This window comes from Lepidochelys kempii, chromosome 1 (genome assembly GCF_965140265.1).
Source record: "Lepidochelys kempii isolate rLepKem1 chromosome 1, rLepKem1.hap2, whole genome shotgun sequence".
NCBI classification, from domain to species: Eukaryota; Metazoa; Chordata; order Testudines; family Cheloniidae; genus Lepidochelys; species Lepidochelys kempii.
In genome coordinates, this window is record NC_133256.1 from 206278633 (window position 1) to 206302613 (window position 23981).

The 23981-nt window shown below is 42.8% G+C and overlaps 1 protein-coding gene and 1 long non-coding RNA gene across 3 annotated transcripts; one reads left to right on the plus strand and one right to left on the minus strand.

The window, feature by feature from the left end:
• Positions 1-440: 440 nt before the first annotated feature.
• Positions 441-12662, minus strand: LOC140905547 (uncharacterized). Of its 2 annotated transcripts, none has more exons than XR_012156881.1 (4): positions 12493-12662; positions 6382-8689; positions 3493-3585; positions 441-1433 (listed from the first exon to the last, which is right to left on the minus strand). It is a non-coding gene; the product is annotated as an uncharacterized lncRNA (long non-coding RNA). The 2 variants fall into 2 exon arrangements; XR_012156880.1 differs by lacking the exon at positions 12493-12662 and adding an exon at positions 10370-11317.
• Positions 12663-12891: 229 nt separating this feature from the next.
• On the plus strand, positions 12892-23867 carry TENT5C (terminal nucleotidyltransferase 5C). The gene is made up of 2 exons (XM_073310224.1): positions 12892-12944; positions 16572-23867. The coding sequence occupies exon 2, from the start codon at positions 16599-16601 to the stop codon at positions 17769-17771; it is 1173 nt and encodes a 390-aa protein (XP_073166325.1). The 5' UTR covers positions 12892-12944; positions 16572-16598; the 3' UTR covers positions 17772-23867.
• The last annotated feature ends 114 nt before the right edge of the window (positions 23868-23981 follow it).

Genomic DNA, 23981 nt, shown 5'->3' on the forward strand with positions numbered 1-23981 from the left:
AAGGGGAAGGGGCATGCTGGCAGCACAGGGCTGGGCAGGCCACTGTGCATCTGGCAGCTGCAGGTTTGTAAACAGTGCCCTCCTGCTTGGCTGCGCAGAGCGAGGCTGCTCCCTCCGTGCTGTCCCTCATTGCCCCCAGCCCACCCTTCATTCTGGAGACTGACCATCCCACCCCCCTGCACCTTTCCCCATGAGGATCCACAAATATGTTTGGCACTGGGCCCGCAAAAAGTTAATCCGGCCCTGCCCCAAGGTCCAACTGCCCAACCCCTGGGATTAGTGCTGACCCCTCAGTCTCCTGCGGAGTTTATGCACATCCCCTTCCAGAACTCCACCTTTGTGAGCACTTTGGCTTTACAGGTTAACTCTTCAGGGGCATGGCGATAGTGAAAGCAAACAGATACACAGACAGCCTTTGCATAGGATTCTAAAACACCACTGCTTTTTACTTCACAGCACAAGAGATACAAAGATCTAGACAAAATAATAAACATGCCTACACATATTTCCTTGCCTCGGTTTCCTCACCACTCTGGAGAGTTCTTTAGGCTTGGGCACAGCCCTCTGGGATGTGCAGAATCCTTCCCCTGCAGCTCATGTCTACTTTCAGAAACATGGAACCTCTCCCTAGGTCAGCTAGCTTTCCCTCACTGTGCCTGGGCCAAGGTTAAACAGGAAACCCTGCTATGAAAACCTGATCATTTCTTCCCCTTTCCGGCGCAAAATTTCCAATCCGTGTCGCCCAGAGTCTCTTGAGTTTATATATTCCCCTACCAAGATCTGGTTCCTTAGTTCTGTTGCTGGTGTTTTCATTCTTCTTCACCAGCCTCCTGCAGACAAGATAAGAGAAGACTAGTTCTCCTAAGCTCTATCTAACCCACTGTCCCAAGGTGTTTCCACCTGAATAAGCACCCTTTAAGTTCTAACAATCCACTTTTGTATCTGGTCTGTAAAGGACATGACACAGCCCTTGTCCGCAAAGGGTGGATTCCACATAGGCAGAGGCATTCAAAAACACAGCAATTTCATCAGAACAACTTCACAGCATCAACCATAATTCACAAATTGTACAGATAGATTCCTGATGTGCTGATTTGAGGAAACCAGGAAATGGAGAATTAAAGTGACACTTCCCACATAAAACAGCCACAATCTCAACTATGCCCCTTTTCTTTCATATCCTAAGAGATCACAGTGCCTTACTCTTACTTCAGCTTTCTTGTCCAGTCTGATATCTACTAACTAGCTACAAGCAGAAGATATTGGAAGTGAACTGCTGTCTAGGTAAATGGTGTAGGCTGCAGAGTTTTGGTTTTGCAGAACATTGGTCCACCTTCTAGAGGAAAAGGGAGTTGTACAGTTTGGGTGGCCTCCACCTCAGTAGACAGGAAACCAATCTCCTTTGAGACAGGCTGGCTAGAGCAGTCAGGAGGCTGTTAAATTAATAACAAAAGGGGTGAGTAAAAAGAGGGAAGATGTGAGCACTCATCAAGCAGAAAATTGAGATGTGGAGAACAAAATTAATCAAAGAACCAAAGGACATGAAGAGAAGACATTCTTTAATTGACAATACACCAATGATAGGAGCATGGGTAACAAACAAGAGGAACTGGATTATGGACATAAATTCAATCTAGCTGGTATTAGTGAAACATGGTGAGTTGATTTACATGATTGGAATGTTAAAATCAATTATTACAACCTATTTAGGGAGGATCACATAGACAAAGGAGGGGGAGTGGGCTTCTATGTAATAAATGGCATTACTTGTTTCTGAGTCACTGACAACTCGGAAGAAAATGATCTTGAATACTTATGGAACAATGTACTAACAGATAAAGCATAAGATAGAGTATTAGTTGGTGTCTGCTACCAAATCATGATAGGGAACAGGATGACTGGCTCCTTAAGTACCTATTTATAAAGTGCTGAAAAAAAAGCTGCGTTATTATGGGGGACTTCAATTTGAGTGACATATGCTGGCGGTCTCATGCTGCCAGTACTAAAGCATCCTTGGAATTTCTTAATACTATAAATGAAAATTTCCCAACTCAAAAATTGTTGCATCCAACAGGGGGGAATTCTATATTAGACCTCATCTAGACAGAGAGAGAAACTGATCACATAACTAAAAATTAAATCTACTGTAGGTACAGTGATCATGACTTGATCACACTGATAACGTGTTAACAGAATAAAGTCCAAATCAGTAATATACGTACTTGATCCTTTAAAAGGGCCTATTTCACAAAGCTGAAAACAATTATGAGCCAGATCAACTGGGAGGAAGAATTTAAACAGAAAAATGTGAATGAAAACTGGGAATTGTTTAAGAACACTCTACTAGATACCCAAAAAACCCACAATCCCACAATTGAAGAAGTAGGTGTATCGGTTGAAAAAGTTGGTTTAGAGGGGAAGTGAAGGCACCTGTTAAAAGTATAGATCTATAACAAATGGAAGAGAGGGGAAGTTGGTAGTAATAAATATAAATCAAAAACTTGGAACTGATAAGGGAAGCAAGGGGACACAAGGAGAAATCTATGGCCAGCAGAATTAAGAACAATTAGAATGTGTTTTTAAGTATATTAGGACCAAAAAGTTTCCTAACAATGGTATTCGTTCATTACTAGATGGAAATGGTAGAATTACCAATAATAATGCAGAAAAGGCAGAAGTGTTCAATACATTTTTTGTTCTCTATTTGGGGAAAAAATAGATGATGTAGTCATGTCATATGATGATAACACTCTTTCCATTCCACTAGTATTTTGGGAGGATGTTAGACAGCAATTACTACAGTCGGACATTTTTAAACCAGCAAGTCCCAATAACTTACATCCAAGACTTTTAAAAAGCTGGCTAAGGCGCATACTGAGCCATCAGTGTTGATTTTCAATAAGTCTTGGAACACTGGGGAAGTTCCAGAAGACTGGAAGAAAGCTAATGTTGTGCCAATATTTAAAAAGGGAAAATGGGATGACCCAGGTAATGATAGGCCCATTAGTCTGACATCAGTCCTGAGCAAGATAATGGAGTGGCTAATACTGGACTTAATTAATAAAGAATTAAAGGAGGGTACTATAATTAATGCACATCAACATGTGTTTATGGAAAATAGATCCTGTCAAACTACCCTGATACCCTTTTTCGATGCAATTACAAGTTTGGTTGATAAAAGCAATACTGTTGATAGCTGGACTTCTGGAAGGCATTTGATGTCGTGCTGCATGACATTTTGATTAAAATACTAGAACAATATAAAATTAATATAATACACATTAAATGGATTAAAAACTGGCTGATAGGTCTCAAAATGTAATTGTAAATGGGGAATCATCACTTAGCAGATGTGTTTTGTAGTGTCGTCTTGCATAGATCAGTTCTTGGCCCTATGAATTTTAACATTTAGCATTTTCAAACAATGTATATTTTAATACAGCTAGATGTAAATATATACATCTGGGAACAAAGAATGCAGGCCATACTTACATGATGGAAGACACTATTCTGGGAAGCAGTGATGCTGAAAAAGACTTGGGGGACACATGGATAATCAGCTGAACATGAACTCCGAATCTGAAACTGTGGTTAAAAGGGCTAATGTTATCTTTACATGTATAAACAGGAGAATCTGAAGTAGGAATAGAGAGGTTATTTTACCTCTATTTGGCACTGATGCAAATGCTGCTGGAATACCGTGTCCAATTCTCATATCCACAATTCAAGAAAGAAAAATTGGAGAGCATTGAGAAAGAGTCATGAGAACGATTAAAGGATTACAAAATATGCCTTATAGTGATAGATTCAAGAAGTTCGATCTATTTAGCTTAACAAAGAGAAGGTTAAGGGGTGACTTGCTTACAGTTTATAAATACCAACATGGGGAACGAATATTTGATAATTGGGGTCTTCAATCTAGCAGAGAAAGGTATAACACAATCCAATGGCTAGAAGTTTAAGCTAGACAAATTCAGACTGGAAATAAGGCATCCATTTTGAACAGCGAGAGTAATTAATATTTGAAACAATTTATCAAGGACCGTAGTGGATTCTCCATCACCGACAATTTTTAAATCAAGATTGGATATTTTTCCAAAAAGATATGCTCTAGGAATTATTTGGGGGGAAGTTCTATGGCCTGTGTTATGCAGAAGGTCCGACTAGATCAGGGATCTCAAACTCAAATCACCACAAGGGCCACATGAGGACTAGTACATTGGCTCGAGCGCTGCATCACTGAAACCTTTTCATACAAAGATACAAAAGTATAGTCAAAAATGAAAACAATGAAGAGTAATATAGTATGCTATTAAAAGTCAATGTATTAATTTTTTTAAAAACTGTAATACGAAGAGGGGTTTTAATAAAATATAAACACCTGTAACTGTTCCTTATATGGTCAGTAACACTGATGATGATCTACACTAACAGTCTATCAACATACCTGTAATGGCAGGACCTTTTAAAGTAATTATTCATACAAAATATGTTGCCACTTTTAACAAACATTCTTCCCAACTACTCACAGCAAAGAATCATACATGCTGAACTTCATACTTCAGACTGCTCATCTAGACCGTGAGCCTCCACCCCTGCCCTGCCTCTTCCCTCCCCTTCCCCGCCCCCATTCCAACCCCTACCCCAAAGTCCCCGCCCCAACTCTGCCCCCTCCCTGCCCCTATTCCAACCCCTTCCCCAAATCCCCACCCCAACCCCGCCTCTTCTCCACCTCCTCCCCTGAGCACCCTGCGTCTCTGCTCCTCCCCCCTCCCCCCTGGAAAGCCCTAAGTGCCGCCAAACAGCTGTTTGGCAGCGGGAAGCGCTGGGAGGTAGGCAGAGGAGCAGGGATGCGGCGCGCTCGGGGGGGGGAGGAGAATGGGGAGCTGGGGGAGAGGGGAGCTTGGCTGCCAGTGGAGTCGGCGCCTATGGCAGGTTGCAGGAAATAACTCCGCGGGGCCACATCCACATGTTTGAGACCCCTGGACTAGATAATCACAGTGGTTCATACTGGCCTTGGAATCTATGAAAGAACTTCCCAGTGCAATGGTGCTGCACAGATCAGAATGAGGGTTTATGGGAATGCATGAACAGAAGTGCTGTTTTAGAGTTCTCTTGGGCACAGTCAAAATGACAGATTAGGAAGAGGTAAGGTGCTGTTACATTCACACTGTAATATCCTCACACCCACCCTGACACCTTTACACTGTGTAAAAGGGCTGGAGTGGCATAAGGGATCATAAAAGCCCTGGTTCATGCCAGGGGAGCATTCCCCTGATGCAGGTACTGCACAAGATGGATATAAGGCTGCCCTTCAAAATCCCCTTTGCAAGGCCTGGGATGGTGTCATGCTGGAGGCAGGATTGTATTGGGGGCAGGGCCACAGTATGCAATGTTGTAGAGATTCGAGGCAGTGCCACAGTCCACAGGGCAGCCCCAAAAGGCTGTTATAACTTAGATAGGACCAAAGGACTCTCTAAGTTACACTGGGTGCCTTGGAGCAGACCAGGATTGTGAAGGTGCAAAGGTGACTCAAAGCCACTTTAGCGTTCCCTCCCCCTGGGCTGCGTATTCCATGCTGTGCCCCTATTTCCTATTGTCATGGCCACAGGGAATAAACCAAAGGCTTCAACTGTCAATTCAAGACCTTTCACCAATGTTTAATTCGATAGTTTAATCAATGATCTGGAAGTAAATATAAAGCCACAGCTGATTAAATTTGCAGAAGGACACAAAAATTGGCAGAGTGGTAAATAGTGATGAGGACAGGGCAAGTCATACACAGCATTCTGGACCCCTTGGTAGGCTAGACCCATTTAAATAAAACGTTTTAAATACAAATGCAAGGTCCTACAGCTAGGAATGAAGAATGCAGGCCATTCCTAAAGTGTGTGTGTGGGGGGGGGGTTGTCCTGGAAAACAGTGACTCCGTAAAGAAATGAGGGGTCCTAGTGCACAAACAACTCATGAGCTACCAGTGCAGTGCCATGCCTAAAAGGGCTAATATGATCCTTGGCTTCATAAACACAGGACTAGTGAGTAGGACAGACAAATGGTTTTTCTTCATTACGGCATTGGTGAGATCAATAGTAGAATAGTGTGTCCAGTTCTGTGATCCGCATTTTAAAAATGTTGAAAAATTGGAGAGGGGCTATAAAAGGGCCACAAAAATTATTCAAGAACTGAAGAAAATGCCTCATAGTGAGAAGCTCTCTCTGTTTAGCTTATCAAAAAGAAGACTTGAGGTGACCAGATTATGGTATATAAATATCTTCACAGGGCATACAGGAACCAATGCTGGAAGTTAAAGCCAGAAAAAATCAAATCAGAAATAAGAGATACATATTTCTAACAGTGAGAGTGATTAACATTGGAACATACCAAAGGAAGTGCTGGATTCTCCATCTCTGGCTGTCTTCAAATCAAGACCAAACGCCTTCCTGGAAGATATGCTTTAGTCATCTACAGGTTATTTTGGCTCAATGCAGGGGTTACTAGCTGAAATTCTATGGTCTATGTTATGCAGGAGGTCAACGTAGATGATTTAATGGTCCCTTCTGGCTTTAAAATCTATTAATGTACTAGGAGGGGGGACAGCACCATTCAACTAAATACAGAACAGAAAAGAGGAGGAGCAGACAGGACTCAAGGATTCAGATTCTTGGTAAGGATGGTGGTGTAAGCTTTACAGAGCACTTGACTAACATCATCTTCCATGGGCATGGAAGATGATGCAATATGAAGGAGCCAATATTTCAGAATGAATGTCTATCTTGAGAGGAGAGCATTGAATTCTGTTGGAAGAGCAGGAGGACAGCCCCGCTGGAAGACCTTCACATGGCTGGGGTTGTACATTCAATTGTCTCTCTTTTGCCATTTCTCTGAACTACCCTTTCACCCGGGTTGCTACCTGCTGCTTTTGCCTAGGGCTTTGTTTCTTGAATTTGCTCACAACCTCCAAAATAGATTAAATGTTTCTCAGTTTCATCCACAATCTCCCTACTACCTTTCTAGTGCTACTGAAATCTGTAACAGTTTGTTCTACCCTCAGTTACAGAAAACGTTGTGACTAATTAAGTAGTTCAAGCAAACTCGTGTGCAGGGAAAAACAACTGCTACCCACTGTCTCCGGTAAATGCATTCTGTCTCAGCATGCTTCAATCACTATGGTTTCCATTTCATAACTGAAAGGAAAATGTTGGCCTTCTTTGGGCTGTCACAGCAACAGCAGGAGTAAAACTGAGATCCTCCTGCTCTAAAGGCACAAGTCCCAGAGACTTGAACTAAGGCATAAGCAACCATTCAGTATTAGCAGTACAGGGCCTATGACATACAGTTGAGGAGTTTTGATTCATTCAGACAGAAGGCAGTGACACATACACACACAAACCAGTTCATTAGAACATTATACAGATGTGTCCAAGGTTTCATATTTTTCTACAGCCGTAACACAGGAGAAAGAATGCCTGTATCTCCCCCAAGCAGCGTGAAAGCCCTGTAGCTGCTTCTGGTATTAGAGAAAGGAAGATTTTGTTATGATGGAAGTAGTGGATGGTATTGTTCTATCTGTTCTTTGAGTCTTCAGTATTGTCTACCATGTTGTACTCTATGTTTCCACAGAATTATTCCCTGACTGCAGAACTATTTGTCTATCACAGAATAGAGTGCGATCTATCTAATCTATCTCACACTCACTTCTAGGCTTTTGCAATTTATAAATACCTTCCCTAGATTTATAGTGACACACTGCATTCAGCTTGCATCAGGTAAGGCAAATGGTAATGCCAGATCGTTGACATTTACAAAGGTTTTTAACTGCTTTTCTTCTGCCAAAAATAAATTTGTTGTCCTATTACTGGATTCAAATGGGGAAAAAATTTTAATCCAAGAATTTACTAATCTTTAAACAAATTTTAATGTGACCATCACAAGGTTTCTGGGCACTATGTACAAAAGTAAATTAAAAAATATTTTCCCACAAAGGGCATCTAGGCTTCATCATTCTGTGTGACAGTATTACTTTGTGTTTTTCACCATTTCTTTGTTTCTTCTTTTTTCCCCAGCAAGGTGTATCACCAGAGCATTTTCATACCATCATCGTTGAAGGAAGGGTTGTGTGAAAAGATGAATCTTGCGTTGTCCCCTTCCTGAAAGGAAGCCAGTTTTTGGCCTCATTTTCTGGAGCATCTCCAGAGTCAGTCCTGAGGGAAACTAGACCCCAGACCATTAAAAACTAAGACTCTAATCTTGAATTGGATCTGGAACCAAATGGGAACCAGTGGCACATAGAGAGTACTGATGTAATGCATGTTCTTTGGTCTTTTTTGCGTCAAAGGTAATTTGCTAGTCATGCTTCCATGTGGCCCTCCCAACCTGCTCCATGTAGAATGCGTTGCAATAACTAACTTGAAGGTGCAAAGATGTGAATCACAAAGGCTAGATCCTCATCAGAGAGGAACTGGCACAGTCTCCTATCAGTCAAAGTGGAAGAAGGCATTCCTCTCCACTACTGCAATCTGTGTAATAGAGTCCAGTAGCTCCTCACGACTGTGTACCATTCCACCTTGGTAATATGATGACAGATGCCTTCAGTAGAGATGAGGTCATTGTTCCTCCAATTATCTCCTTCATTTTACCAGCATTTGGCGTAAAACAAGGATCTTGTAAACACACGTTGTAAAATGTGGGCCTGTTGTAACAAGAATACAATTTTTATATTTGTAGTTTCAGTAAACTCTATACTGTATCTTTTTGCTTTTATTGATATTTAATAAATATTGTAACTAGAAAGTGTTTTTCAGGTTGTATGAAAATTGCTATTAATCCACAAGAAACCAGAAAATTTGCTGCCAAAAATCATTTCCTGCCACAGAATCCAAAAATGCTTGAGGCAGGAGTAGGGTTGAAGATGTAGTATAATTGTAGTTATGACTCAGAACTGAAACTAACTGACACAACTGAAGGGGCTTGCCTTGTTTCTCATGGGAGACCATTCTCTAGCTTTCTACAAGCCTCAGTGATGGGAAATTTCTCTTCATAACCAGTCTAAATTTTTCTTTTCTTAAGTCCACCCCATTAGTCCCCTGTATGTCCCCTCAGATCAGACTTTATAATTCCTCTTGCTGCTTGATGTTTACATCTTTCAGATACTTGTACCCAGTGATTATTGTTTAGTCAAACTATAAATGTTTACAGGTTTCAGAGTGGCAGCCGTGTTAGTCTGTATCAGCAAAAACAATGAGGAGTCCTTGTGGCACCTTAGAGACTAACAAATTTATTTGGGCATTAGTCTCTAAGGTGCCACAAGGACTCCTCGTTGCTTTTATAAATGTTTAGTTTCTTTTATCTGTCCTCACCAACAAGCTCTTCAGCTTGTATTAATTTCCATTTCTCTTCTCTAAATTCCACTTCTCTTTCTTGTTCTGGTATAGAAGTATCTTCTACTATTTACAGGCTCACAGGTGCAGTCATACCAGAAAGCCTCCCCACTAAGCAGGGACAAGAAACTGACCCTACAGGGTGTGGAAACGGAGCCTACACAGTGTGTGGAAAGAAGGTGATTAAATGACTGGTTTTTGGCTTCCCCCACCATATTTGCTAAATATATTTTTCTTTTCCCCATCTCTGAAGGATGAATTCATGCAATGATGACTGGCATCTTCCCTCAGAGTTTATGGAAACTCACAGTTTGGTAGAGATAGAATGTGGTAGAGACATTCTCAGAAGAGTTTTCCATTGCATAGAAGCACTAGTTTCTGTCCCCCAAGACTACCAAATTTAGAGAATATTCACACTCCCCCAACACACCAAACACAATCTCATAGACATCTAAAGGTGCAGTGTAAAACTGCTGAAAGCACTATTAATAGATGTGGGGATTTTGATGGGTGTTCCCTGTATGACTTTAAACTGATTGCATTTTGAGTGAACATTACAGGCTCTACTAGGTATGAAAAATAGAAATTGTTCCTGCTCTGAGGCTCAGTATAGATTCCAGAATGTTTTCATCAGGTTAAACACTGGATGCATAATATGCCTATGCATCCTGAGTTCTACAATGAAATCTGTAGCGACTCTCAACTTTAACACAGAGATGTAACCCACCGTGAGTACAGATCACATTGTGGAGTACAACTTACAATTTGCTAATCCAAGTGAGCAAGTAAATGTTGTGCCTCTGGAAAGTGTTTAATTTTTAAGCATGCTCCTAAATCAGCAATGGTGAGTCCCACTCCCAATTACTCCTTAGTAACATATCCATGAGCCTGCTGATTTCAGAGCCTTATTGGCCCCATATCTCGATGTATTGATTCATTCTGATAGTGGTTTGGTATTAGTGCATATGCCTTGGCAAACACTTCTCTCCTACCATAGCAGCCCATTATTCCACATTTTCTTTGATGTTCCTGAAGCATTTTTCCTCTATTTAATGTTTCTATTTCAGTTGAGAAAATCAAGTTGAATGTTGCTGACAGCACAGAATGGATATGAACAGCTAAAAAGAGAGGACAGAAGACATGTACATGGAGCTTATTCCAGAAAGAGAAATCAAACAAATTATTTGTGATGAGAATCAGATCAGATTTAGTTAATTTATCAGGTCTCAAAATTACTACTAAAAAAATACTATGCACTAGCCAGGGGGAGTTTAACATCTTCTGTCCAAAATTCAGGAAACCGAGATGTTTTTCACACATCATTCTGTTTTTTCTTTCAAATCTCTTTCAGGTTTATGGATTGAGGTTTCCAGGATACTAACCAATGGAAGGTGTGTCAGTGAGTGAGGTGGCTGTAAAATTCAATCACATCTATATGCTGTGATCCTGAGCTATCACTATGCTCTCAGCTACACATATATACACAGTTAGACAATTAACTTTCCCTATGATCCTTTCCCATTTTTCTAAATGAATACCTAAAGGTGGGCTCCTAAATCTTTGTTTTTAGGAGCCTAAATTAAATGGCCTGATTTTTTAAAATGCTGACTACCAAGCAGCTCCTTACTTAAGTCAGTGCAAATTGCTGGTTATTCAATTTTTGAAAACCAGGCTTCTTACATTTAGATTGAGTTTAAAATCTTGGCCTTTCTGTTCTTCCACCTATTCAAAGAAGGAGCATGTCTTTAAAAATAAAATAGTCAAAGCATTTTTATCCCCTAAATATGGAAAACAGAATAAAATCTTGTTACTAGCACAAATATTAATTTGTCTTAAATGTACATAAGTTCAGCTAAAAAGGAGGGTCTGTCCTCTACAGTGGAAAGAAAGGTTTCAGAGTAACAGCCGTGTTAGTCTGTATTCGCAAAAAGAAAAGGAGTACTTGTGGCACCTTAGAGACTAACCAATTTATTTGAGCATGAGCTTTCATGAGCTACTCCGATGAAGTGAGCTGTAGCTCACGAAAGCTCATGCTCAAATAAATTGGTTAGTCTCTAAGGTGCCACAAGTACTCCTTTTCTTTTTAGTGGAAAGAAAGGCTATTTACCTATTAAATGTAATTACTGGAGATCACTGTTTGTATGGACACCATTGAATAAGATGCATCACAGTGTACAAGCTTCGTATTTTCTAGTCAGCCTCATTCACTAGCAGAACACCTTCCTCACACTTTGACTACCTGAAACATCTGTAACTACCACTGCATTTGTTTCTCAGCCTTTATTCACCATAGACAGGGATCTTAAATGTCTCGAGGCATGGTGGCCAACACTTCCATGCTGTTCAGTTGTGGCTAATATTATTTTCTTAGCCAGCTCCACAGCATCTATCTGTATACTTATATGTCCCTCATCACTACAGTATCTTCACAATCATTAACAGATTTACCCTCACAACACCCCAGGAGGAAAGGAAGTGCTATCCCTATTTTTGGGATGGGAAGCTGAAGCACATAGCAGATTAGCCACGGCCACACACAGAACTTGTGGGAGAGCCAGGAACAGAAACCAGATCTCCCAAGTGCCAGCCCAGTGCACTGTTCACCAGACCATCCCTTCTAGGTCTCATCATGTTGCTGGAATGGAAACTAGGAGCTGTGTCTAAGCAAATTCAGTACTCTTGCATCCTGGGGCCTTGCTGGACCACAATCCAGGGCACTAGTGAGGGCAGCACTCAGGAGAGGTTCCACAGGGTGCTCTGTACCCACAAGGGGCTCCCAAATGGCTGGGGCTCCCAGTGGCATGAGATGGAGCAGCTGTGTTAGAGGGTGCGGGCAGGCTGGTGCGCGGGGTGAAAGGCATCCCCATCTGCCCCTGCCTGCCAGGTGGCCCGTTCACTGGGGGATGATGGCTGTCACACACGGAGCAAGCCCAGGCAAGATGTCCTATCCCACCTGGCCTAAGCCCCCATCCCCCCCACACCCCTCTCCTGCTCCATCCCCCTGGAGAACCCCAATATACCCCCGCCGTCCCTCCTGCGTGCGCTCCCATCCCCCTCCCGCCCCCCGTCCCCCTCCTGCCCCACCCCACGCGCCCGCGCGCCTCCATCTCCCTACGGTGTCCCGCTGCGCGGCGGGGGGCTACAGGCCGGGGAGCGGTGTCTGAGGGGTGGGTCCCCGCCCCCAGGCCCAAGGCCAAGCCCCGCCCCCCGACCGCGGGGCGCCTGGCTTGGCCGGTGCCCGTTAGTGTGGCGGCGCGTTCCCGGAACGCGAAGCTGGCCGCTCTGGCTGGGGCGCGCTCCCGTGATCCATCCGCCGCGGTTGCCAAGGCGCCGGCTCTGCCGTGCTAGCTTTGCGTCACGCGCGATCCACCGAGGCGGCGGCCAATTACAAAGCGGATGCTACCTATAGCAGCTGGGCTCCGGCGCCCGCGTGCGCCATGCAAATTAAGTGGGCGCGGCCGGAGGGGGCGTGGCCGGAGCGGGTATAAATAGGGCCTCTGGGGGGCGGCTGGACGGAGTGACAGGTTTGAGTGGCGGTTGCGGAGGCGCGTGTCGCCGAGTGAGCAGGTGAGTGAATGAGACTCCGCGCGGCCGCGTTTAATGAGCGGCGCGCGAGCCAGTAAGGCCGGGCGCGAGGAGCTGACGGGTGCCCTGCTGCGCTCCTGTGGGCGGGCCGGGCTGCGCTGCACCCGGCCGGCGCTGGCTGCGCTGCAGGCCACGGACTGTGCGCGGCTCCCGGGGAGACTAGCGGGCCCCGTGCTTGCTGCACCTGAGGGCAGAGCCTGGCGGTGCCCCGCACACCCCCTCCAGGTTACAGGTGCAGGCAACTCCATGAGCAAAATCCACCCTGGGCTTCACTGTTCTCCCGGGGGCGCACTTAAAGCATTGGCTGATCTGTCCGCGCTCCTATTAGCTGTTGAGCCAATTGCAGCAGTTACCTTTGCACGCTGATAACTCAATTGCTAAACTGAAAACCTCCTGCTTGCCACGGAGTCTGTCTTCAGTGAAGACACAGCATGTCTGGCAAAGGGGGTTAGACAGTCTGGGGAAACACGTCTGTTACATGTGAGTCGTTAAACAAGATCCCTGCATGGGGGACTAAGGGCGATGGTAACTTACTGAAGGTAAAGGGGTGACCCAAAAGTACCTACATGGGGAACAAATATTCAGGGCTGGTGCACAGGAGGATTTTACATCGGCAGTGGTCACTTCTGGCCTTGGCATCTATGAAACAAACACTGGGCATATTTTGGTATGACTTTGTGTGCCTCTATAATGAGGGAAACACAGATGTACAAATTTTGGTTGCAATAATACCCAACATGCTTGAAGTAATACAATATAGAGTGCAACTTTACTGTATGTAACAGTAGCTGCACTATATAGAGCAAGTGATGATGAACCTAGTGTGCAGAAGTATAATAGCTTGTGCATTTAAAATTATCAAGCTTGTAGCTGCAGCTGTTATGTCAACACATCTACCTATGTCATTGTCTAGTTACTAAAACCAAGTGTAGACCAGCAAATGTGCTTTCCTTGTATTCTTAAAGATCATATAAGATGCAACAAGCTTGTTTCTGCACTTCTAATATATATTGCTATTCACCACACTTATGTAATGCCATAGCAAATGCATTCTGAGTATACCTGCAGTTAACAACTAAAATGTTTGTCATTCTATCAAATAATACTTATTTGATGTCTAAGAAATATTCTTTGCTGTAACACGAAGTACTCCTATGTTTTATACTAATGACTATTACAAGGTAATACAAATGGTTCATTGGGCAAATTAAAAATCTCAGCCTGTTGTAATTCTCCAGAGAGTCTAAAAACTAGATTTATCTTAAGCTAGTTTCTCTAGCTTTAGGTCTAGAACCATGGTAGGGCATAGGCTACTTCTAATATCACATTGCTTTATATAAAGAATTTTAGGATGGAAGTTACTGAAATGTAAACTATGCCTTAATCAGCTCTGGTGTCCCAAACCTATTAGAAACTAGTCTAAGACAGCTGGGTCAGTTGTCACTAAACCACTACCAGTTAACATCTCATCTAATCTGTACATGATTACAACCAGTGACCTAGATGTGAGAGGCTTCTGATTTTAACAATCCTAGGGTTTAAATTCTACACAACTGTAGAAATTCCTCTGAGGAAACTGACAGTAGTAGCAGCACTAAACTAACTTTCCATCTAGAAGTGTCCTGAAAGCAGGAATAGCAGTACCAAAGAAAGTTCACAAAGTTTTTTATTTTGCTAGAATTCTACATACTATTTTCACTTCAGTTGGGTCCAAAAGTGACATTACTTAATGTTACTAGTGTTGACATGGGAGGGGGAAGTCTGTCCCAGATGGAGCATCTAAACACTTGTGGCATAAATGAAAATATATTCTCTCTAATTAGATATAATATGGCATAGAATGTTGATGACTGAAGTAATTATGTAGGTCTAGCAAAACGGGCCATGTAGGTGTTCTTCCTTATCTTTTTGAGGTGTCCAAGGAGATCCAATTAATCCATGCAGTGTTGCCAGAAGGTTTGATATCTTGGCCTGTGTTTGCCTTGCTCTGACTCAGGAGCAGCAGTGTCATCTGGATCTGAGGAGCTCACTAAATATTTTAGGGCTGATCAGTAAATGAGATCCAAAGATGGAATGTCATTAGAGAGCTTGCCAGTGATCCATTTAGACAGTGGTCTTAGCATTTCTGGGGACCCGTCATACCCACTGAACTAAATGAGCGCTATGCATGCATGAGAGGATGTTATCAGGTCTTTGTAGTAAGTTCCACCCAAGACCTCAAAGCACTTCACAAATGCACTTAGCCTCGCAGTGTCCCATGTGTGTAAGGGGTCATCCCCATTCTACAGATGGCGAGTGGGGACATAGGTGAAATGAGTTGGCCAAGGTCACACTAAGGCTGAAGGACAGTGGGTATAGAACCCTGCAGTTCTGATAGCCACATCTCTTGCCTGAAAAACCCTCTCCTCCTTGCAGTGTGATTGCAATGGCTCTTTGACAGGAAGGTACAAGATTAGTAATGCATGTAAGACCTTCTGCTTCTAAGAGGTGTTTACTATTGAATGAATACCTTTGCTGCACCAGTTCTTGCAGCTGCATGTGCAGCCTCCTTGAGCATTCCAAGATGGAGCAACAGACCAGGCCTTGATTGGCAAAAGCATCTGGCCACAATGGAAACCTAAGGTGTCTGTTTCCTCTGTGTCTTTATATGTAACTTAATATCAATTGGAGTTGAATACTAGAGCCATAAGTGTCTAACATTTTCAAATAAAGCTATTTAGGCAAGTAAGATGTAAGTCTGTTCAACTTCAACACAACAGACTTCAAAAGGTCTGGACTAAGACTAGGCATTATCAGACTTGCTGCCTGACATCAAGCTGCTGAGGTTAGAAACACCTTTGCATAAAACTAGGTGAGATACTGTCATTATGTGACCCTTAATAGCATTTAACTGAATTCATGCTAGCTCCTTCACAATTGAGGCAAAATGTCAGTGCAAGCATATCAGTAATTTCAAAAATAGTTATGCATTGTAACTAATGACTTCTCTTTTGAGGACCAGGGTGAGACTAGAGTAATGTCGGGGCTTTAGCTTTTATATGACTGAAGTGTAGTTTCAGCTTGCATTCAGAATCCTGAAATATCTTGGAACTTTTAGAGTGGTAAGAATTTGAGTTTGAGCTCAGTGGGGTTGGATTTCTTTAACTGGGGTGTGATAAGGTACAGACTGAGTCTGCTTTCCAGCATCATGGCAATTGGAGGTGAAATCTAATTATTTCAGCTCTAAATAGAAATATCTTGGATCTGATCTTCAGAAGTGCTGAATTTTGAGTTGGCATTGTGGATTTACAGTCCCTATGAAATTCAGGCCCTTAATCTAATTCAAAAGACAAGTTTTTTGTCGTGATGCAGCAGCATGTAGGATTGTAGCTGACGGTAGGTCAGCTGCTAACAAAAGTCTTTCGCAGCAAAACTGAGCATGAAACTACTTTTGTCTACCACAAGACAGACTAAATATCTCTTCAGAAAGAGATCACTATTGGGGTGTAGGTGGATGGCTTTTCAAGTACTGTGTATAATGAAGATATGAATAGACTAACTTCCTGGATGTATAGCCTGTGCTCTGTGATAACAGTGAAATCTGACTTAATATTTTTCTTTCCCCTCCAGCTTCTTTGGAGAAGATCAAACTCTAAAATGGCAGGCAAAGGAAGTAATACTGATTGCATGTCATGCAGTGTACTGAGCTGGGAGCAGGTCAGCCGTCTGCATGAGGTTCTGACAGAGGTGGTTCCAATCCATGGACGGGGCAACTTCCCAACACTGAAAATAACCCTGAAGGACATTGTTCAGACTGTTCGCAACAGGCTGGATGAGGCAGGCATCCAAGTACACGATGTCCGGCTGAATGGTTCTGCAGCTGGTCACGTCTTGGTCAAGGATAATGGACTGGGTTGCAAAGATCTGGACCTAATTTTTCAAGTGTCCCTTCCAACTGAAGCTGAGTTTCAGCTAGTCCGAGATGTGGTGTTGCGGTCCCTCTTAAACTTCTTGCCAGAGGGGGTGAGCAAACTAAAAATCAGCCCAATGACACTGAAAGAAGCCTACATCCAGAAGCTAGTGAAAGTATCCACAGAGACGGACCGATGGAGCTTAATATCTCTCTCCAACAAACATGGCAGGAATGTAGAGCTGAAGTTTGTAGATCGCATACGACGACAGTTTGAGTTCAGTGTGGACTCCTTCCAAATCATACTAGATGCCTTGCTTTTTTACTATGACTGCTCAGAAAATCCGATGTCGGAGCACTTCCATCCAACTGTAATTGGAGAGAGTATGTATGGAGACTTTGAGGCAGCCTTTGACCACCTCCGAAACAGACTGATAGCTACCAAGAATCCTGAGGAGATCAGAGGTGGTGGGCTCCTGAAGTACAGCAACCTCTTAGTGCGGGATTTCCAGCCTATGGACAAGGAGGAGATTAAAACTCTAGAGCGCTACATGTGCTCCCGGTTCTTCATAGACTTCCCTGACATCCTGGATCAGCAACGCAAACTGGAGACTTACCTCCAGAACCACTTCTCCAAAGAGGAGAGAAGCAAATATGACTATCTCATGATCCTGCGCAGGGTGGTAAATTCAAGCACAGTGTGCCTCATGGGACATGAGCGGAGACAGACTCTCAACCTGATCTCGCTGCTAGCACTTAGAGTGTTGGCAGAACAAAACATCATACCTAATGCCACTAATGTTACCTGTTATTATCAGCCAGCACCCTATGTCAGCGATGGGAACTTCAGCAACTACTATATTGCAAACTCTCCCATCCCCTATAGCCAGTCTTATCCCACCTGGCTGCCTTGTAACTAATCTCTAACTTGAGCATTTCTTAAATGGAATCTTGTGGTGGGAACCATTAATCACCAGAGGCTTTCTAAAGGGGATCTGTGGCTTACCTCTGGCTCTGCTGTTTCCCTGGTGTGCAGTGTGATCACACCACTAGGTTCCTGGCTTTAAAAAAAAAAAAAGCACCTTTCAGGACCCTCTGTACAAAAGCCACAAGAAGCCTTATTGCCCTTTTGTTAGGGGAAGGGATCCTATGGCCTCATGTTTGGAATTAGTTAGTTATAAATTTTTGAGGACATGGCTGTTGCACATTTGATTTAGGTACTGTAATACAGCTGCATACTGAGAGGAAACTGTGAGAATAACTTGTACAGAACCAAAGACATTCTGTCCTAGAGTAGCAACAAGATCATTCTGTGTGTTCCTTATTGCCTCCCCTGCTCACTTTACACTCCCTCAGTCTCAAGTCCTGGTCAGTTTTTTCCATTGGAAGCTCTTGCATAAGCTGTTCCCCCTAACAGCTCATGCTGTGCATGAGCATCTTGTACTTTCTGGCTTTACAGAATGGGTCACTGTAGGGACACTGTCCTTTTTCATGGGGGGGCTCCAGAATTTACTGGTTCCTGCAGTAGCTGTGTATTGCTTTTCTAGAGTTGAAAATTGATTTCTTGAGGAGTTTGACAGTGGGGCAGGTTTGAAATACTCTTTGGGTGTCAAGTTTCAGAAGAGAATTTCTCAGCTGACCAATTCCCCAGAATGTTAACTCCTATGTACTAAAGACTGAAGTCCTTAACACAATTAAAGCTTCAAAAACAATTACAAGTATTGAAACAATGTTCGGGTAAAAAAAAAATTGTCTGAAGCCTGCCCTTCTAAAGGAACTGGAACCCTTTTTTGACTGGGCAACCCTTCCCAGGAATGTCTTTCACAGGGTTCCAATAGGAATAGCACACCTCCTATACTAAAGCTCAGCTTAATATGCCCTTTCCTCACCACCATGTACAGTACTAAGAGAGCATGTTTTTCTCCTAAATTGTAGGATGAGGTGTGCCTATGTGGCACACTCCAAACACCCAACCTTTTCTCAAATATATTTAGATATTTACCAAGTGCCTCATACAAATGCATATATTCCTGTACACCTTTGGGCAGGACCAAACCCTTTCCCTTACAGAAACTAATCTAATAATTTCCTGTCTCAAACTGAAAATGCTCCTTTCAGAGTTCAACAATAGCCCTTTCACAAGTTCATAGCATCAGATAAGCTGTTTGGAGACCTATTCAAATTCTCCTCTGTGTCTTCACTGCAACTTCATATGATTGTTAAATAGTGTAGCACAAAGACTGAATAAGGCAGAAATCAGGCCATACTGTGTTCTGAGTAATCTCTGAAGTGGAGACCCCTTTTCTATGAAGGGGAGGATTGCTCTTCAAAGGAGTATGTCTTGAATCTAGTTAAATGGTGGATGCTTAGCTTTTGTCTTGACCCTTCCTAACCAATAGAGAAGAGTCATGTCTACATTGCAGTTAAACACCCATTGAGGGGCTGAAGCTGTAAAATTGCAGTGTAGATGTTTGGGCTCAGGCTGGAGCCTGGGCTCTGGGACCATCCTCCCACCTTATGGGGTCCCAGAGCTCAGGCTAGAGCCTGAGGCCAAACATCTACACTGCAATTTTACAGCCCTGCAGCCTGAGCTAGCTGACAGTGGGTGTCTAATTGTAGTGTAGACCTAACCAAAGGCTAAAAATCCCAAATCTTCCAGAGTTCTCCATAGGAGGGTCAGGAAGCTTATTGGCACATTAACCCATATGATTATTTAGATGCCTAGTAGTGAAACATGGATTAAGTACAGTCCAGCAGAGGACCTGGCGGTCTTAGCTTTTCTTTCCCAGAAGTGGAAAGAGGGTAAAATGATAACCTACACATGGTAACCTTCAAATAGACTTAGCCAATATTTAAGCCTGGCTTTGCATAACTTTTCTTACCATCTTCAGTAAGTTGAAGTTACATCTGTCTTCTCCTGTTTGAGCCTGGGGTGATACTTCAATATCTGGAATTGCAATAGCTTAACTGTCAAGTATTAAGCACAGGATTCAAACTTCTCTACAGAATGAAGTAGAAAGTAAGATGAGGACCCAAATCTTCAGAACTAAAGGTGAAGGGCAAAAGCAGTGGTTGGGCAACACTCCTCTGGCACAACCAGAGAAGGCTGTTTCTTGCTAGAATAAAATTCCTCTAATGCCCCTTTCTCAAAAGGATAAAATTCCTCCTCCAATAAAAAGCTATCGGTATGTCTGACTCTTGGATGGCAGACTCATAAGGACCACTTCAGCAGGACAGATGTAAAATATGAAACGCTTAGTTTTAGTTATTCAGTTAGCATAACCATGGCTAGGTAGGAGTCTAAAGTAGAGAAGAATAAACTTGAGCTTAACCTGAAGCATTCTTTTAAATATCAAACAGCTGACTTTCAAAAATGAGTATCTAGCAACTTCATTGACTTAACTGGGGGGCTTCTAGGTGCTCAGCACTACTTTATGCTGCCAAGTATAAATGAAGACACCTACTCCTAAAAAATCTTTACTTGTGCGTCTAAGTGTGGCGTTTCCTTGCCATGTTCAGAAAGAAAGATTGAACCAGTTTGAAAACTTAGTCCTCTTTTTCTAAAGTTCCTGTGGTTACCAAATCTACTGACAATCTACCTTGTCGTCTAAAGCCAAAATCTTCAGACCAGGCAAGTAAGCTTACCAAAAGTGGTGTACAGGAGTAAATCAAACACGGGTAGTTTTGGGTTCTCCAGTGCCACTAACAAGGACCACTAATAAGGGAGGAGGAGAACTCTCTCAAGAGGATCACAAGAGTAAAACTATACCTCAAATATTGTCCCTTTTTAATGGTTTTTAGTTTCTCTGTTATCAATACCTGAACTTATCCTTTATACTAACTTTAATACCAACCCCCTTCCTGAAAGGGGCACGTTTCTTTCAGTCTCAAATAGATGTGTATATGAGTCAAAGCTGTTTTCTCTTGTAGGATCTAAGGGCTAGATCTTTAAGAAAACAAAACAAAAAAACCCACATACCTTTGCTCCTGTTCTGATGCCTGAAGGAAGTAGGCAGATTCTTATGTGTACAACTCCACTCTTCTGAGAGCTGCTGAGATCTCTCAAAAAATCTAGTCCTAAAGTCTTACTAACTGTAATAAATCCTACTACTGCAGATCTGGCTAGGTGGTATTGCTGTATGTACCCTAAACTCAGAAAGGTGGGGGGGAATCAAGGCCAGAAATCTGGCTGCCAGGAAGTTACCTAGCAAGGGAAACCGTCTTTCTAGGAGAGGAAGAAAGCCAGAGGAAAAGGCTATGGATCCCTCTGGAGCCAGGGTAGCTAAGCTCTAGTTTCAGGAAACTTTGTTTTGTTTCCCCTTGTTCAAAGTGCTGGTGTAGTAACCAGATTCCTGAGTTGCAGAGCCACATGCTAGATGGTGACCCTGGCTCAGTATCTTCCTTATTGCCAGCTTCCTGGCTTTAATTTTTATATGTTGAAATACTCTTCCCCACCCCCCCCAGTCTGCCTTCCTAAAATTAAGGTCTCAAAGCCATATCTAGCTCTGCCAGGCTCACCACTGGCACTGGCAAAAGAGTATTGCTAGAATGTACTTTATTTCCTCTGTACTGCTCCACAGCAATCCTGGCTTAATGGTGCGGTAGAGCTGGAGTAATAAATAGCCTCGCATAAGGTGCTACTACTAGTCCAGCTTTTCTCTGTTTCAAAGTATTCTTGGCAACCTATTCACTGGCTTATCTAATTTTGTAAGTCCGTCTTTTTTTAGCACTGGGTAACATGAGAATGAGCACTGGGAAGAGTTTAAGTAGAAGCCTTAACCTAACTTTAGGCTGCTCACTTGATTCAGTCTCCCTTGGTGGTATTAATGATGCCTTTGCAACTAGGCTTTGTGCTGCCATTGCATGCTTCTGGTTCAAGTGCAGGTTGAATGTGGGGTAAGAGGCTGAACTGCAATAGTTAATACCGCCTGCCTGGATACTGGAAGCAAAACTTCCATTTGAATAGAACTCAAATCTTACACTAGAACTATCACAGCTCACTGTTGCAGGAGTAGCTTCACAAAAGTCTTCAGAAACACCAGCCAGGTAACTTATAGTCTAAACAACACTTGAGCCCCAGGAGAATCTGTTTACCAGTTTTGCTGGGCTAGCCTGACTTGAGACTAAGAGTGTGTCTACATGCAATCGGGAGTGACTGCAGGATGTGTGGACATACACATGCTGCAGTCACCCCGATTGCAATGTAGCCTTAACTATAGGCAGTATGCCCTCTTGAAATCTAATCTCTACTCCTAAGGCTTGGTTTGTACTATCAACTAATGTCTGTATTGCTACGTTGCTCAGGGGTGTAGAAAATCCACACCCCTGAGTGACATAGTTATACTGACCTAACGCCTGGTGCCAACAGTACTGTAGTGATGGGAGGGCTTGTCCCATCACCATAACTACTCCATGTTGGGGAGGTGGAGTACCTATGCTGATGGGACAAGCTCTCCTGTTGGTGTTGGTAGTGCTTAGTGAAGTGTAGAGAAGTCCTAAGACTTCATTGTATCTCTTCTCTCCCATCCCCCCCAATTTTTTTTTTAGAGGAAGCGGAGCTACTGCTCCAATGAACTGTTCATGCACATTAGGCTAGTGCACCCAAACATTTAGACCACAACAGGTATTCTGAATGACCACCTCTGTGTGATTCATAGCTACTCTGAACTGGTGTGAGGACAGCAGCATTTCCCCTTTATTGCAAATTAAGGGAAGAGCAAATGTTACCGTATTTATCCTCTGCGTATCCAGTTATCAGTTAGACTGGCGGCTAAAGCATGCTTTTTAAGGAAGCAGGCGGTGACCCTACCTCTAAATGCCCTATTCACTTCTGATTTTTTTATACTTATGTTCAAATACTAGCTGCTTTAATTTTAGCTGAAATTTTCACCCCTCAGAACAAACTTTATAATGGAAATAACTCCAATTTTCATACCAGAGTGACCTGCTGTTGGAGACAAGCACTTGGTATTTACATACTGCCTATATTTCAGGGGTTTCTATTGCTGACTAATGATGTGATAACTCTTGACTTCCTGTTCATTGAGAGGTTTGAACAGAGACTTAGAAGAGAAATAATCTTAAATTAAAAGGAAACTCAAATATAAGCCTTCAGCCCGTCCATCAACTTGGAATATTCCCTCTCCTTTACTGAGGGACATGCCACACTGCACTGGATCAGGGTGTAGTATTTGTGTGGCAGGAAACAAGAGTAACAGGAAACCAGTTCCTGTCACAGTTGGCTCAGAGTCTAGGCCGAGTTTGGGCATTCAGAGGAACATTCTCAGCCTTGGTAATATCTGATGGGAAGACTAACTAGTGCTTCCAAGTGCTGAAGTCTTGCTTACCTGTTGCTCTTCACAGTAGTTAAAATGTATTAGTCTATAGCTCGTTTTGATTGGACTAAAGGGCTTTTGAAAGGAAAACTGGGCTGCATTCATGGACACTGGAAAAATTAAAGGTCAGAACTTCGTTCTCTTTTTGTTCCTCATGTGTAAATGGAAGGTGAAACAGCCACTCACTTGAGGCATTTAGAATAGTTCAGTTTTCTTTTTTCCTTAACTGACTAAAGTGATGTGATATTCTTGCTTTAGGTCTGGGAGAGCCTGTTCTATATTTGTCCTCAACAAGTGGCTTTTTTGTTTTAATAGCAAACTGTTTAAAAGCCAGTTCCAGAAACCTGCCCGGGGGTACTTGGGAGAAACTGATTTTATTTTTATTTTTAATTTGAGATGGGGTTGGGGAGTTGGCACAGCTTGGTGTAGTCTCTGGAGGATTTTCAAACTTATAATGAGCCCCCAGTGCTTAAGTAGGGCCTATCTCAGAATGGTTGGTCACTTTTAACGTGCTCACTCCCATGCACTGTGATCTCAAATTTATTTTGTTATGTTTAAAATAAAAATGTTGGATGTTGGACCTTAACTATGCCTTTGAGTTTCTTGGACAAATAAAAACTTAAGGACTCCACTGTCATTTAATGTTGCCGCTTGTGTGCTAAGGTCTACTTATTGTCTGGTAACAATAGATGGGTATAAAACTAGGCAAATGTTCCAAATATCAAGTCATGTGGAACAGTGTTAAGTTAATAGCTTGAATATATAGCAAAAAGCAACTTCATGTCACTGGTCTGC

Bases quoted from the DNA above. Each gene is read 5' to 3' on its own strand.
- TENT5C (XM_073310224.1), top strand. From the start codon at position 16,599: ATGGCAGGCAAAGGAAGTAATACTGATTGCATGTCATGCAGTGTACTG.